This window comes from Colius striatus, chromosome 2 (genome assembly GCF_028858725.1).
Source record: "Colius striatus isolate bColStr4 chromosome 2, bColStr4.1.hap1, whole genome shotgun sequence".
NCBI lineage: Eukaryota > Metazoa > Chordata > Aves > Coliiformes > Coliidae > Colius > Colius striatus.
Window position 1 is genome coordinate 83893592 of NC_084760.1, and position 13002 is coordinate 83906593.

At 36.6% G+C, this 13002-nt stretch overlaps 1 protein-coding gene across 12 annotated transcripts in view; it reads right to left on the bottom strand.

Moving 5' to 3' along the window:
• PPM1B (protein phosphatase, Mg2+/Mn2+ dependent 1B) overlaps positions 1–13002 on the bottom strand; it is a 59747-nt gene that overhangs the window by 23262 nt on the left and 23483 nt on the right. For 11 of the 12 annotated variants that reach the window (XM_061991331.1, XM_061991329.1, XM_061991328.1 and 8 more), the window contains one exon: positions 772–1635. In XM_061991331.1, the coding sequence (XP_061847315.1) occupies positions 772–1617 (846 nt within the window). In that variant the 5' untranslated portion in view covers positions 1618–1635. Of the gene's footprint in view, positions 1–771; positions 1636–7830; positions 7905–13002 lie in introns of all 12 variants that reach the window. The other variant, XM_061991326.1, reaches the window with a different exon arrangement.

Consider the following 13002-nt stretch of genomic DNA (forward strand, 5'->3'; position numbering starts at 1 on the left):
CCATTACACAGGAGTTATTCTACATTCCCTTTTGTATCAAGCATATGGGGACATCTATCTTTTACAGCACTTAATATTATGTAGTATGGTTCCCATTCTGAAGACAGAGGACAACAGTCTAACACCGTTACAGGCTGCAGAGATCCAGGATGTGACTTCACAAAATAAACAAGATGTCAGAGCTCATTTTTACTGTAAGAACACTAGAGCAATCAATCCCTAACAAGGCTGGTCAAGTACTTGGTGAGAAAGGCCACAGCATTTACACTGATCGTATAACGAATGGTTGGTGCTGGAATACAACCCTCTTCCTGAAAAAAATACTCTTTAGTGTTAGAAATATGCATTTTAGTATTTTCCTAAAAATTGCACGTTAGGTCTACAGGCTAACAAAGCAACACTACTTGCACTGGTAAGAGTTTAACTTTTCAGGGAATACTCGAAATGGTACCTATGAAACATATGTACACTGACATCTAGTTGCTTCAAACTAAATTTGGTAAGTAAGTGTTTAAGCAAGCTCAAATGCAGAAGTAATGTTCTTCCATCTAAGCTACAACAAACGAGCTGAGGACTCTGCTTCAGGTGACAGAAGTTTATTTTTGCATAGAAGATCAATCTGTATATTCTTCAACAAGGATATATAGAGTCAAATTGGTACCAAGGTTTGAGGGAAGGGAAAGCGAGAAGGGGAAGAGCAGGCCAGGAACTGCTGTTAACACTGTGCACCCATCATTTTAGAGCAGCTACTTGCAGAAAACAGTTACATACCTTATGTAAACAAGTGTCCACTACCCAATTGCACACTTTTTCCAGGTCATCTGATACTTCAAGTCTAGACTTAACAAATTCACAGAGCTCTTCATTGCTCATTACATCCCAGATGCCATCACAAGCCAAGATAATAAACTCATCTTCTTCTGCCCTTAAGATTTCACAGACTTCAGGCTCTGGAGAAACAAGTTGTTCTGTAGGGCCTTTACCATCAACACATTTGTAGTCATAGTCCCCCAGAGCTCGAGAAACTGCCAATGAACCATTAACACGCTGAATCATAACACTGCCTCCTGCATTTTGGATTCGCTCCTTCTCCCTTGGGTTGCAAGGTTTGTGATCCTGTGTTGAAAAACAGACTTGTCCATTCCTATAGAGAACAGCACGTGAATCACCACAATTGATAAAGTATACATGCTCAGGTGAAATCATAACTCCCACTGCTGTTGAGCCACTTCTGTCCATCCCATTTCTGAGGTCCGAGAAATTGCGCATATATTCATCAATTTTCAAAAAGCCAGTTCTGATTCCACTCTTAACATTTTCCACTGAAGGTTCAAGAGTAGATCCAGGTTTTTCTGTCGCCCTAAAGTCTTCGTTGTTAGTGATGTGTTCTAATAAGTGCGTGGAGCAATAATTTGCAACACGAGATCCTGCATGACCATCATAGACAGCAAAAAAGGACCAGTCCTCTAAGCCATGGGGAATACCTACAACAGCTGTGTGAGCATCTTCCATTTCCACTCTCCATCCCTGCATACTGCTGAGGCCATAACGCAAGCCATTCCCTGCACCATGAGCATTATGTTTTTCAGTTTTTGGTTTATCCAAAAATGCACCCATGTTTATGCAATATTGAATCTGGAAAACAGAGAAGAGAAGTCTTATTGATAAAACCAGAACTCCATATAAGCTTTGTTTTCCTGTATTTCTTCTTTATAAAGCAAATGATAAAGCATGTGCAAAAGTCAATAACTAGAATGAGGAAAGAATGCAATTCATGAACTATGAGAATGAAGTGTTAACTTACAGATCCCTGTTCGCATTTTTTTTAGCGTGCGTTTTTGGGCCAGTTGGGGTTTTTTTTGGTGTGGTGTTGAGTCTTTTCAAAGAGCTACTTCATCAAAATTAAAGGTTCTCCATGTGAAGGCAAAGTAGTTCACATACCTTTGCAGCCCTGCCAATATCGTCATTCTGGGTAACAACTAATTTATACTGGAAAATTAACCCCATAACTCCTATAGTCCTTCCAATTTTACTGTGGCATGAAGAAAAACTACTACTTCATAAATAGTAACCGACTCGTCTCACTAGTTTTGCATGTGCTGTGCTACTTCTGTGTTCTTGTACAGCATGACGATGGGGGAATATAGACTATCTGCCTAAGCAAACAAGGCAAATACCACTATAAACCAAGAAAAATTCTCACAGGATTCTCTTAATAAATTATACTGTCCTGGTCTTTGTCAAACAACATTTCTATTTTTAGCATCCCTTAAAGATGCTTGTGTGCTTACATGTGATTTTAAGTTCAGAGACATATTGATCTTTATGTCCAAGTGTAGTAAATTACAAGAAATAAGAGAAAATAATCCATATTAAGTTAGAAATTCTTCAATATTTGGAGATCTACTGTGAATAATCTGCATCAAAGCTTTAGAAAACTTCTGACTTCCTCTTTTGTAGTAGACTCAATTGTCCTACACAGACCTGAAAAACTACTCTGCGCTTTACAAAGTCAGCAGAGAATATATTCCTTAATCCACAGATCACACAGTAGTGGTCAGAGAACTTCAGAAATTCAGGTCTGATCCTATTAAAAATGTCTGCCTCATTAAACCTTTAGTGACTTAATGCAAAAATTATAGCAAGTTTCATACAAAAAGAATTTGAGAGAATTCTGCCATAACTGACCCCAAGCTGTCAGTCTGTCACTAGTTCTGACACGCTAATACCGACCAAGCCTGCACAGCCATGATAATCTATAGTTCTAGTTTAAGAATTAGTTATTAGGTCAGAAAAAGAAGTTAAGAAATCCTTACTTGTGCCATTCCCCTCATCTAAACACATTTTCAGCATACACTGCTTACTCTTGACAGGAGAGATGGAAAGAAATAGTACAATGAGAACAAGATTACAGTTAGACTCTCATCCTTCCTCCCTTTTTAGGCTAAAACTTTAGGCCTTTCCTCCAGGTAATCCAAGTTTCACACCTCTCTTCTACAGTGACCTCCATGAAGCGCTGAGGATTCACACTATTACACTGACCCCAAGAGATTGCTCACCAGTTATGCCTCTTGTGAACTGTCTCTCACTCTCACTCTTACTTTCACACAAATTTCAATCAACTTGTCCAAATACTGCAGCAACTTCATATTTGTTTACTTTTTAGTCTAGTTTTACTGTCTGTCTTAATTCAGGTTTAATGGTCTTTGATTCAAGTAGCACTAACATTGCATAAGAGGAGCATTATGGTTCTCTAAGACATTGAAAGTTATTTAACTTGATGTACTTTTGAAAGTAGCTGGCTAACTCAAATCAACTGAGAAATTACAGAACTGAAATAGCTCTTATGTTTGAGTACTATCCTATGCTCTAAACAACAAGTCTTCAAGTTATCTGTTCTGACATGGACTAAAATACTAATGAAACTCTTAGGTCTAGAGAGGTACGGTAGATGATTTCTTACATAGAAATCAAGGTTTTGCATGGATAGTGTAAATGCTAACACTGTGCAATCACCCCTTCTAATCCAGCTATGAGATACTACCTATTTTTTTAATAATTTCTCATTTATTAGACAGCTTCACGCTTGCATAGAAGTTGTTTCTATGTACTATCTGTTCTGCTATCAAACATGATGTTACAAAATGCAAGTCAGCGAAAACAAAATAAATTCTATGACAACTAAGTGTTCTGAGCCTTTTTTGCTCTCCAATCTGGGCATTCCATTTAAAAGATAGAAACATTTAGGTTGGTAAAGACCTTTATGATAAGAGTCTAATTGTTATCCTAGTACTGCCATGTCCACCCCTAAACCATGTCCACACATCTTATAATGCCTAGAGAGATGGTGACTAATGTGCTTCCCTGGGTAGCTTGTTCCAATGCTTGATGACCCTCTTCGTGAAAAATTTTTCCTAATATGCAATCTAAACCTCCTCTGGAACAACTTGATGCCATTTTCTCTCATCCTATAACTTGTTACTTGGGAGAAGAGACCAACGCTCACCTCACTGCAACTTCTTTTCAGGTAGCTGTAGAGTGATCATGGCTCAACTCAGCCTCCTTGAGGCTAAACATCCCCAGCTCCCTCCTTTTAAGACTTGTTCTCCAGACCCTTCACACCAGTTTTGTTGCCTGTCTCTGGACACACTTCAGCACCTCAATGTCCTTCTTGTAGTGAAGGGCCCAGAACTGAACACAGTATGTGAGGTGCAGCCTCATCAGTGCTGAGTACAAAGTGACAATCATTTCCCTGGTCCTGCTGGCCACATTATTTCTGATATAAGCCAGGATACCAGGTACATATCCTCAGCTGCAGTGTCTGTAATAAACCCAAATTATTAAGAGGATATGCTCAACTGTTTCTGGCAATGTGATTTTACTGTATATAAACATAAAAATAATCCTCAAAATTGATTTTAGAAATCAAAACCAGAAGTATCAGTTTTGCAGATAATGGCACATACAATACCAAAAAAACAATCCCTAGATTCATGATGACTTCAAACTCACATGCAATATTCGCAAACTACTTTCTGTATTTAACAAACTGAAAAGTTATTAAAGGCCTTTCAGACACATACTATCCATCCGAAACTTCTCCCTCATTTTCTCAATCAGTTCAATTTTAGACAATACCTAAGGAATTCCATGCACAGGAAACCACAAACAGCATCTTTATTCTTTATCTCTCTATTGATCACCCTCTAGCCTCTAATCATATTACCTGGGATAGCAAAGATGATCATAAAATGTCTACACACCTAATGTTATGCATTATACACACTCTGTGTAATTTAATACTAAATAATATTCTGCTCCTAAACATTTGTATTGTTATTTTTCCTTCTTTATCTAAAAACAATAATTGTAATACTGCAAATCAGTAGAGGCAACACACAACAATAGAAGAGAGGTATTCCTCACTTAGGAGGTACCCAGTCAAAATGCTTTTCACAACCCTTTCACTTGAAAGATCTGATTTTGCTTTGAAAAAACAACCAAAAAAGAATCCTTGACAAACAGTGTCAGAAAAGCAAAACAAAGCAGTTCTACACATGACGACAAACAAGTGTTCTCAACAACTCATGTTTGAGAGTTAAGAGCTGAACAAGTTGCACACAGTTTAATAGTTCAACTAACATCAGTAGATTGATGAACGGATTTTAATAGTCAATGGCCACTTATTCACATATTACACACACTATAAGGCTACTTTAAAAGCACACAAAAACATAGTTACCTGTAAAATTGTAATACAGAACTAAAATGCTGCCATTTTGACAGAAGTCCCCCAATATTTCAGACCTTGTACAAGAAGTTTTAGAATTAAGTATCATGAAATCGTAAGTGTAGAAGAAACATGACTGAAGGAAAAAGATAAAAATCTCTCTCATTGCAAAAGTCTGTGTTTATATACCTAATACTGGTTAAAAAAGCTACCACAGGCATGTTTCACTTCTTAGCTTTACCTATTTCCTAAGTAGTTTCACTTTTTATAGCACAGGAGTAAGAAATTGAAAAGAAACATCACACTAGTCAAAATTATGTTCTTCATATTCTAAATATTCCATTTAATATTACATAGCCTTAATAAAGAACACAGATATTGACTTGCAATCGGTAAGAAAATAAGCCTAGAAATCAGCTTATGGTTGGTCTTATAAAAGACATGAAACACACAGCAAAATCTTTCTAGTACTGTGTATATTATGTAGACTATGTCAGGCAGTAACTTGAAGATCAGCCAAAAAAGTCAATCAATTTCAGTGAGCACAAAAGGAGGAAATAGTGATTTCAATGACTCATTGAAACTCAAAGTTTTCAATGAAAATTATCAGTTATAGTAAGGCACAAAGACAACTTAAACGGAATGAATATCTGTTCTGTTAAAAATTAAAATGTTAAAAATGGCTATTGTAAAAACTGAAAAGTTACCAGGAAGTTATAGAAAACAACAAACAAATGACACAGTAGACAAGTACAGTATATTCCTATCATGTGTTATACAGAAACGTACATTGAACTTCACATCTACAGCACCAATACACACAACTATCTCTAGCAGTAAAATCAGCTGTGTATTTATGTAGTAAAAATTAGTTAAGTAAATCACAAATATTTTTATTTTGTGGTATCATACCAAACTTGGTTTAGCAAAGCAACTTCTTTAAAAAAAACAAACAAAATACAAGACAACAAACAAAGCACTTCTTGTTTTCTCCAAAGTTAATGGTTACAAATGAAAACAATTCCACTGGAAAAACAGTACTCTGGTACTTAGATCTGGTTTTGCCCCTCTTTTAACATCTCAGGCTAGAATAGTAAAATAGTTGAGCACCTAAAAATGGGTCTCAGCCAAACTGGCCTGCAAAAAATTCTAGAGAGCGCAAAAGCCTAACCTGGCATTTCCATCTCATTCTTGAAGCATACAAGGCTACAAAAAAGTTAATCTTGACACAAGTACCTAGATAATGTCAGAATTCACAGATTACAGAATCATAGCTCAATTACTGTTGAAAAGTACCTTTTGAACTTATGTAGTCCAAACCCCTATTCAAAGTTCAATCAATATGATATCCAACACCAAAGACGGCTGAAGCTGTTCAAATCCTTATCAAGTTTTGACATCCCCAAGGATGGAGACTGCATAACCTCTGAACAACCAGTTCAGGTCTGACTATATTCATAATGAATGAAAAGAGAACTCCCATCAGTGCAAATTGTCTCCTTTGCTTCTTTGTCTTTCATTACACATCTTTGAGAAGAGCAGAACTCTACCTTCTCCATAGTCTCCTATTACATAGTTGGAAGACAGCAACTGGATACACCCCCTGGCCTTTTCTCTTCCAGGCTGAAAACAACTCAGCTCTTGCCTATCCTCAGGCATAACATCTTCCAGCCCCTAAGTACCAAAGTGTTCCTCTACTCAACTTGCTCCACTATGTCTACTTTTCTTTTACTGGGGAGCCAACACTCCACACTATATTCCAGATACAGTCTCATCAGTTCCAAACAGAAAAAAAAAAAAATCACTTCTTTCAACATGTTGGATAAATCTTTCCTAATATGACCCAAACTTTCATTGATACAGAAACACTGCTCCCTTATGTTCAACTCCCTTGTCGTGGCTATCCACCAGGATCCCATGGCTCCTTTTCTGCAAAGCTCATTCCTAGATAGGTTCCTCGTTTCTGGATTCCTAGATAGGCTGGCTCATTCCCAGCCTGTACTGCAAGACAAGGTTACTCTATATTTCAGGTAGATAACTTGATTAAACTTATTGATGTTCCCATCAGGCCATTTGTTAAACCTGTCATGACCTTTCTATCTACTGTTAGGGCTTACCCTTTGGCTTATTGACCACTCCCATTATGCTATCAAATGTGCTAAGAGTGAATACTCTTCCCTGTCCAAGCTGTTCGTGAAGATTTCATTATGCTTCCTCCCAACAGTCAAAATCTCTCAACATTTTTTGAGGTACTTACAGCTTTAAGCCCCTAACATCTTCATAGAGCAAGATTTAATCTTAAAAGAAACTACAGCCAGCAGAGGAATGGATGAAATGCTCACCTTCAGCTAGTAATCGAGTCATAGTTTCAATAAATATATATAAGATGAAAAATTCAGTACTCCTCCAGTCTTTGACATTTAGTTTCCAAAGACTCCATTTTTAAATGGAATTTAATTGCATAATGCATGAGTTTGATAAAAAAAAAATTCCTCTAGTTAAAATGTTTACCCCACTTAAGATTAGCCAAAACTTCCAAAATCTGGCAAACCATTTCTACTGTAAATACAAAAGCTTTATTGGAATTCAGATGACCTTACTTCTCATCCACAGATCATTCTTCAGAGCAAGAACAGAAACTTAGGATTCTCTTCTTCCAGTAGTCTTCCCAACTCTGGGACAAGTCAAACACGAATAATTATTTTTTAAAATTCATTTACCTGTTAAGTGCCAATAGTCATCATGACTCAAAGGCTTTTGGAAAGTCTTTAAAAGAAGAAAATACTTACGTTTTCCTCCCTCTCTAGCAATGAAAGAAACTGAATCTGAGTAATATGCTGCCGAAGCAGTGGCTCTAGTTACAGCTCTGCAGCATATTCTTCATGTCTAGACTTACACCAATATCTAAGCCATTTCCAAGAGAGTTCAGTGCAGTGTGTCTCTAACAAAAGTTCACATCCCTTTCCCAAGGCAACCACACCTAACTCAACTTCTCCAAAACCCTAACAGATATTCTTCTCAGATGTTTACTACCTGATACAAATCCTTCAGAAGACCCTTGTCTCATATATACAGGGAGCATAAGCAAGAATTCTCACTCAAGAAACCAAAGACATCCATTTTTTTGAGGTACACAAATATGAAGACAAAAGCCATATTCTCTGACACAAAAGAAAAATTCTTGATCAGTATTGTTTTCCCCACAGCTTCATAGTGAATTATGTCTTTGCTATTAGATCAGCCATAAAGTAAAGGGTATTTAAAAAAAAAAAATGAAAGCTGTGTTGAAGTCTGAATTTCTGTTTAGAAGAAAAACAACCACACCCACTGATTTTCTCCCAAGACCTACTTTAAAATGACAAATGGTTCTTCCTCAGTTACAGAAACCCATGATTTTCCACTACACCATAAAGGTGAAATAAGCAGCTACTTTAAGTGAAAAGCATACTCTCCATATAGATTTAACTGCAGAAATATTTACTTGCTGGTTGTCATGAAGGCAGTCAAAATGTAATTAGATTATAAGGGTCCAAAAGCTGTAACCACAGTTTTGTTGATACTATAAAATAATTTTCAGATCGCATGTCTGTTTCAAAGAGGATATCAGAACTAGACTAATACTTTGATGGCCAACAGTCCTAAAGGCAATAACATTTTTTTTTCATATAATGAGAATGGTCCAACATCAATTGTTTGGGCTTAGGTCATAAAACAATACTGTGAAATGTCCCTTCCTCAGAAAGATCCACTCAACAGGCCTGTCATTTTTAATAAATCAGTGCTGTGGAAAAGAAACAGCAGCAGAGTTTCCTGTTACAAAACATACGTGCTCCTGCTATAAAAAAAGACAATTTAACAGAGAAAACGTTGCATGGGATATTAAAGATGTAAATAACAGAATCATAGAACAGTAGGGGTTGGAAGGGATCTTTAGATATCATCTAGTCCAATCCCTCTGCCAAAACAGGTCAACCTAGATCAGATTACATAAGAACATGTCCAGGTGAGTCCTGAAGACCTCCACGGAAGGAGACTCCACAACTTCCCGGGGCAGCCTGTGCCAGGGCTCCCTCACCCTCACAGTGAAATCACAAACGAATAATCAAAGTATCTGTGACAAGAAATAAGTCTTTTTTTTTTTTTTTTTTTTTTACTTAAAACAGGAGGCCTTCATAGAAAGCTCCTGTGTCTGTCTTCATCTTGCACTCTCTGTAGTGTGCACATATGTGCATACACAATCATGCACATGTCTACGCAAAGCATGGACAGTTTTGACATACATAAAGATTCCTTGTGCCCTTCCATTTACACAAGAAAAAAAAAAAGGAAGAATACTTTAAGTAATCTTTTACTAACTTTGTGTTTACTTAAATTATATTATGATTGTATTATTATCATGCTTTCATTATACTATCTATATATAATATATGCACACTAAAGACAAGTTCATTTGATGAGTAAACCTGGTTTTAAAGGTCTTTGGTTTTGATCCCAGAATATTTGAGATCACTTTTATCTAACAGACCTTAAAAATGCAGGCACTATATAAGTTTATATTAGGCAAAGGGCTACTGAATTTTCAAGCAAGAGTTCTACTCAAAGCTTGGCTGTAACAACTACTCTAACTACATGGTCACAAGTACTGGCAGAAGTATACAGTAATTAGTGTAATCTAAAAATGAGATTGGAACATTTTACTTAAAACTGAAAAGTGAACTACATAAAAGACATTAACATTCATGTCCCTTTACTATAGAGTTTGTTTCATCTGAAAAGAGGTGGGTTTTTTTTGTTTTTAAATAATTTGTGGCCATGAGAGTCACCATTTGAAAGGATCTCAACTGACCAAAGATATGAACACAAAGAAACTAAGTATTGCTGTAACTCCTCAATATAGAGCCTACTATAATTTTATTCCCAACAGGATAACATTAAAGAAGTAAAATAGGCTTTTAAAATAGGAATTTAAAAAATTTTGCAAGTTATGCACATTACCAGATAGAATACATGCCTAGCAGCAACAAGTGTAACTTCAAAACGTATCTCTACATTTCTACTGGTAAAACAGTTGGGATAAAAGACATAACAGACAAAACACCACATCCCCCCACCACACTATTTTAAAACTTCAAAGTTAAAAAGGAGGTAAGGAAGACTTGAGAATATGCTTTTAGCTACTTTAAACTAGTCTTGAGGTACAAAGCTATGGCAGGCGCAATTTAATACTGAAGATCCACAGCTATTTTTGATGTCAGTAGCAGCACCTGAAAACATTATCTCTGCTGCTCTGCCTCAGTCACTCACCTTCAACATTGTACCAGCTATTTATTTTCTTTCAGAACTGCTGGATGAGATGTTTTTGACCTTACTCTTTGAACTCTTTCATTGGAAAGCTGCAAAGTTAGCTTTAGTGTTTTGAAACTTCGTGATTTGACTATAGTCAGTTAAGAAACCAGCAGCTTGAGCAGCATAACCAATGGAGCAGTAACCTTCAACAGGGAAGACAATGGGGAAAAGAACGAGAAAGGAGTGTCAGAACCTAGCTTAAGAACTATAAGTTCTTAGCTATGTTGTTAATGCCACAAAAATACATATGCTTGTGATCTTTTCAGGAGTCAATTTCATATTCTCCTTTCTTGTACCTTATTAAAACATGGATGAAGCTCGGAAACCACAGATCTCAGCTTATATGGCAACCACCTCTCATGGACAAGTTGCATACTTCTACTGTGTGGAATTTTCTGGAATGCAGTTTGGTAGGTACAAAGCTAGAGATCTTATCTCATTCAAGATGAACTTCCCAAAAAGCTTTGAAGTAGACCTTGAGCCTAGCTTTGCAATCAGAGCATATAGTACAAAGCCATCAGTGTCCAGGTTGATGCAAATACCATGAAGTCTAGGAAACTCAATTCCTTTTGTTATCTGCAAGCAGTTTATCTGAATTACAGAGTGACTCTACAAGAAGTGATACATAAGATATCTAAATATCCAGGCTGGTTCATCAAGTACAACAACATTGGGCCCAGGCAGTGCAAACTAAACAAACTATTGCTTCCAGCATCTTGATGGAACAGAACGAAGGCTGAAGTTTTCCAGAGCCAAGATATGTCTGCATAAGTTAGTATTCATACACTTGCAACATTTTCTTGAAGCAGTAGTTTGGTGGACTAGCATTCAAGAGAAATAGACCTACTTGGTTGAATCAGATATCACCTGTCCAGGGTTATTATTCCTGAAGATACATTTTGTCCTTAACTCAAACTTTGCAACTCAGTATGCCTTTATTATACAACTCAGAAGACTAGACCATACTCTTGTTCATCCCCACTGACCATACTATGACAAGATTTATATTCCATGATATTAACTGTAATTCCTGTTGCTTGCCTACATTCACTCATACTTCCTTTAGCAAATATGAGTGATCCTGACCTAATAAAGTTTGGTAATATAAAATAGAACAGAATAATTTTGTTGGTTCTCTAACCTCATTAAGACATCAAGTATTTCAACTAACATTAGTTTGCTTCTTTTCAGTCAATCTAACCACAACCAGTCAAGATTACTAGAGGAATAGCACCCAAGACTTTGAAGAGAAAGAACTAACATTTAGCCAATACGTCACTGTTACTACAATTTAATAATTTCTTTTATTCATTTACTTCATTACCATAAAGCAGTACATCACTAAAACCGAGTTCTCACTTTAGGCATTTAAGATTAAATTTAGGTGTTTAAGACAACTTATCTTTTTCAATGTTTGTTTACCAAAAGCTTCAGGTGCATTTTTCTGAGAACAGGGTAGCAATGAATCACCAATTCATACCATTACTAAGTTGTTCCTAAACAGGTCTGAAAGGCCAGAGTAAGTATTCTGAAGCAGGCCTGCAGAACCTCAGTAAAATACTATGCCAATTATTTACATAATTGAGAGGTGACTTGTTGATTCATCCAGAACTCTGAGGAAGTCAGACAAAAGGGCTGGGCTAGATGAGTGCTCGAGGTCCATTCCAATATAAACTAGGTATATGACTTGCACAATATGAGATGTGTCTTTTTTCAGTCTGTTAATTAAGTACAAACATTCAATCAAGACAAAAATTAGCAAAAAAATCCCACCAAAACACATTTGAACCCTTGTTTCATTGCAGCAGTAGAACAATCAATGTCACCTCCTCCGCACAAATCTGTCACTGACCTATGCATCATCCAACTTCAAAGTATGACACACTAGACTGTCTGACATCAGGAGTTCAGACTCTTGTCCTGCCACTATTGACAAGTGCAGCTTAAATCAAGCAACTCTTCCTTATCAAAGATACGCAAACGTGAAATTAAGACTGAACGGCCTTAACTTGATGATAATTCTGCAGATTCAGTGTACGCAATAAAGCTATTTCACAGAGAGTCTTCAAAACACATATTCCCTATTCAAAAGCAGAAATAAATGATTTGGAAACACACAAATCAAAATAAGCCATCTCTACGACACATATTTGTGGTAGTGTGCCTTGTGTGGTTTTTCTAAATTAATATAGTTTCTGTAGCATTGAATTAAGGTGTTTTTTTTTTTAAAAAGATAATAGAAGAATATGGATTTCTAGTTCCCTACACACAAGTTGAGAAGAGAATGATTGAGCATTGGATGATAGTTATTGCCATCATCATCAGATAAAGTTATGCTAGAAAACCAGCAGCCAAAATCCTTTCACTGACCTGGAAGAAGACTCTACTCTTGAAAAGGTCATTCAACAGTTGAAGCTAGAGTGGAC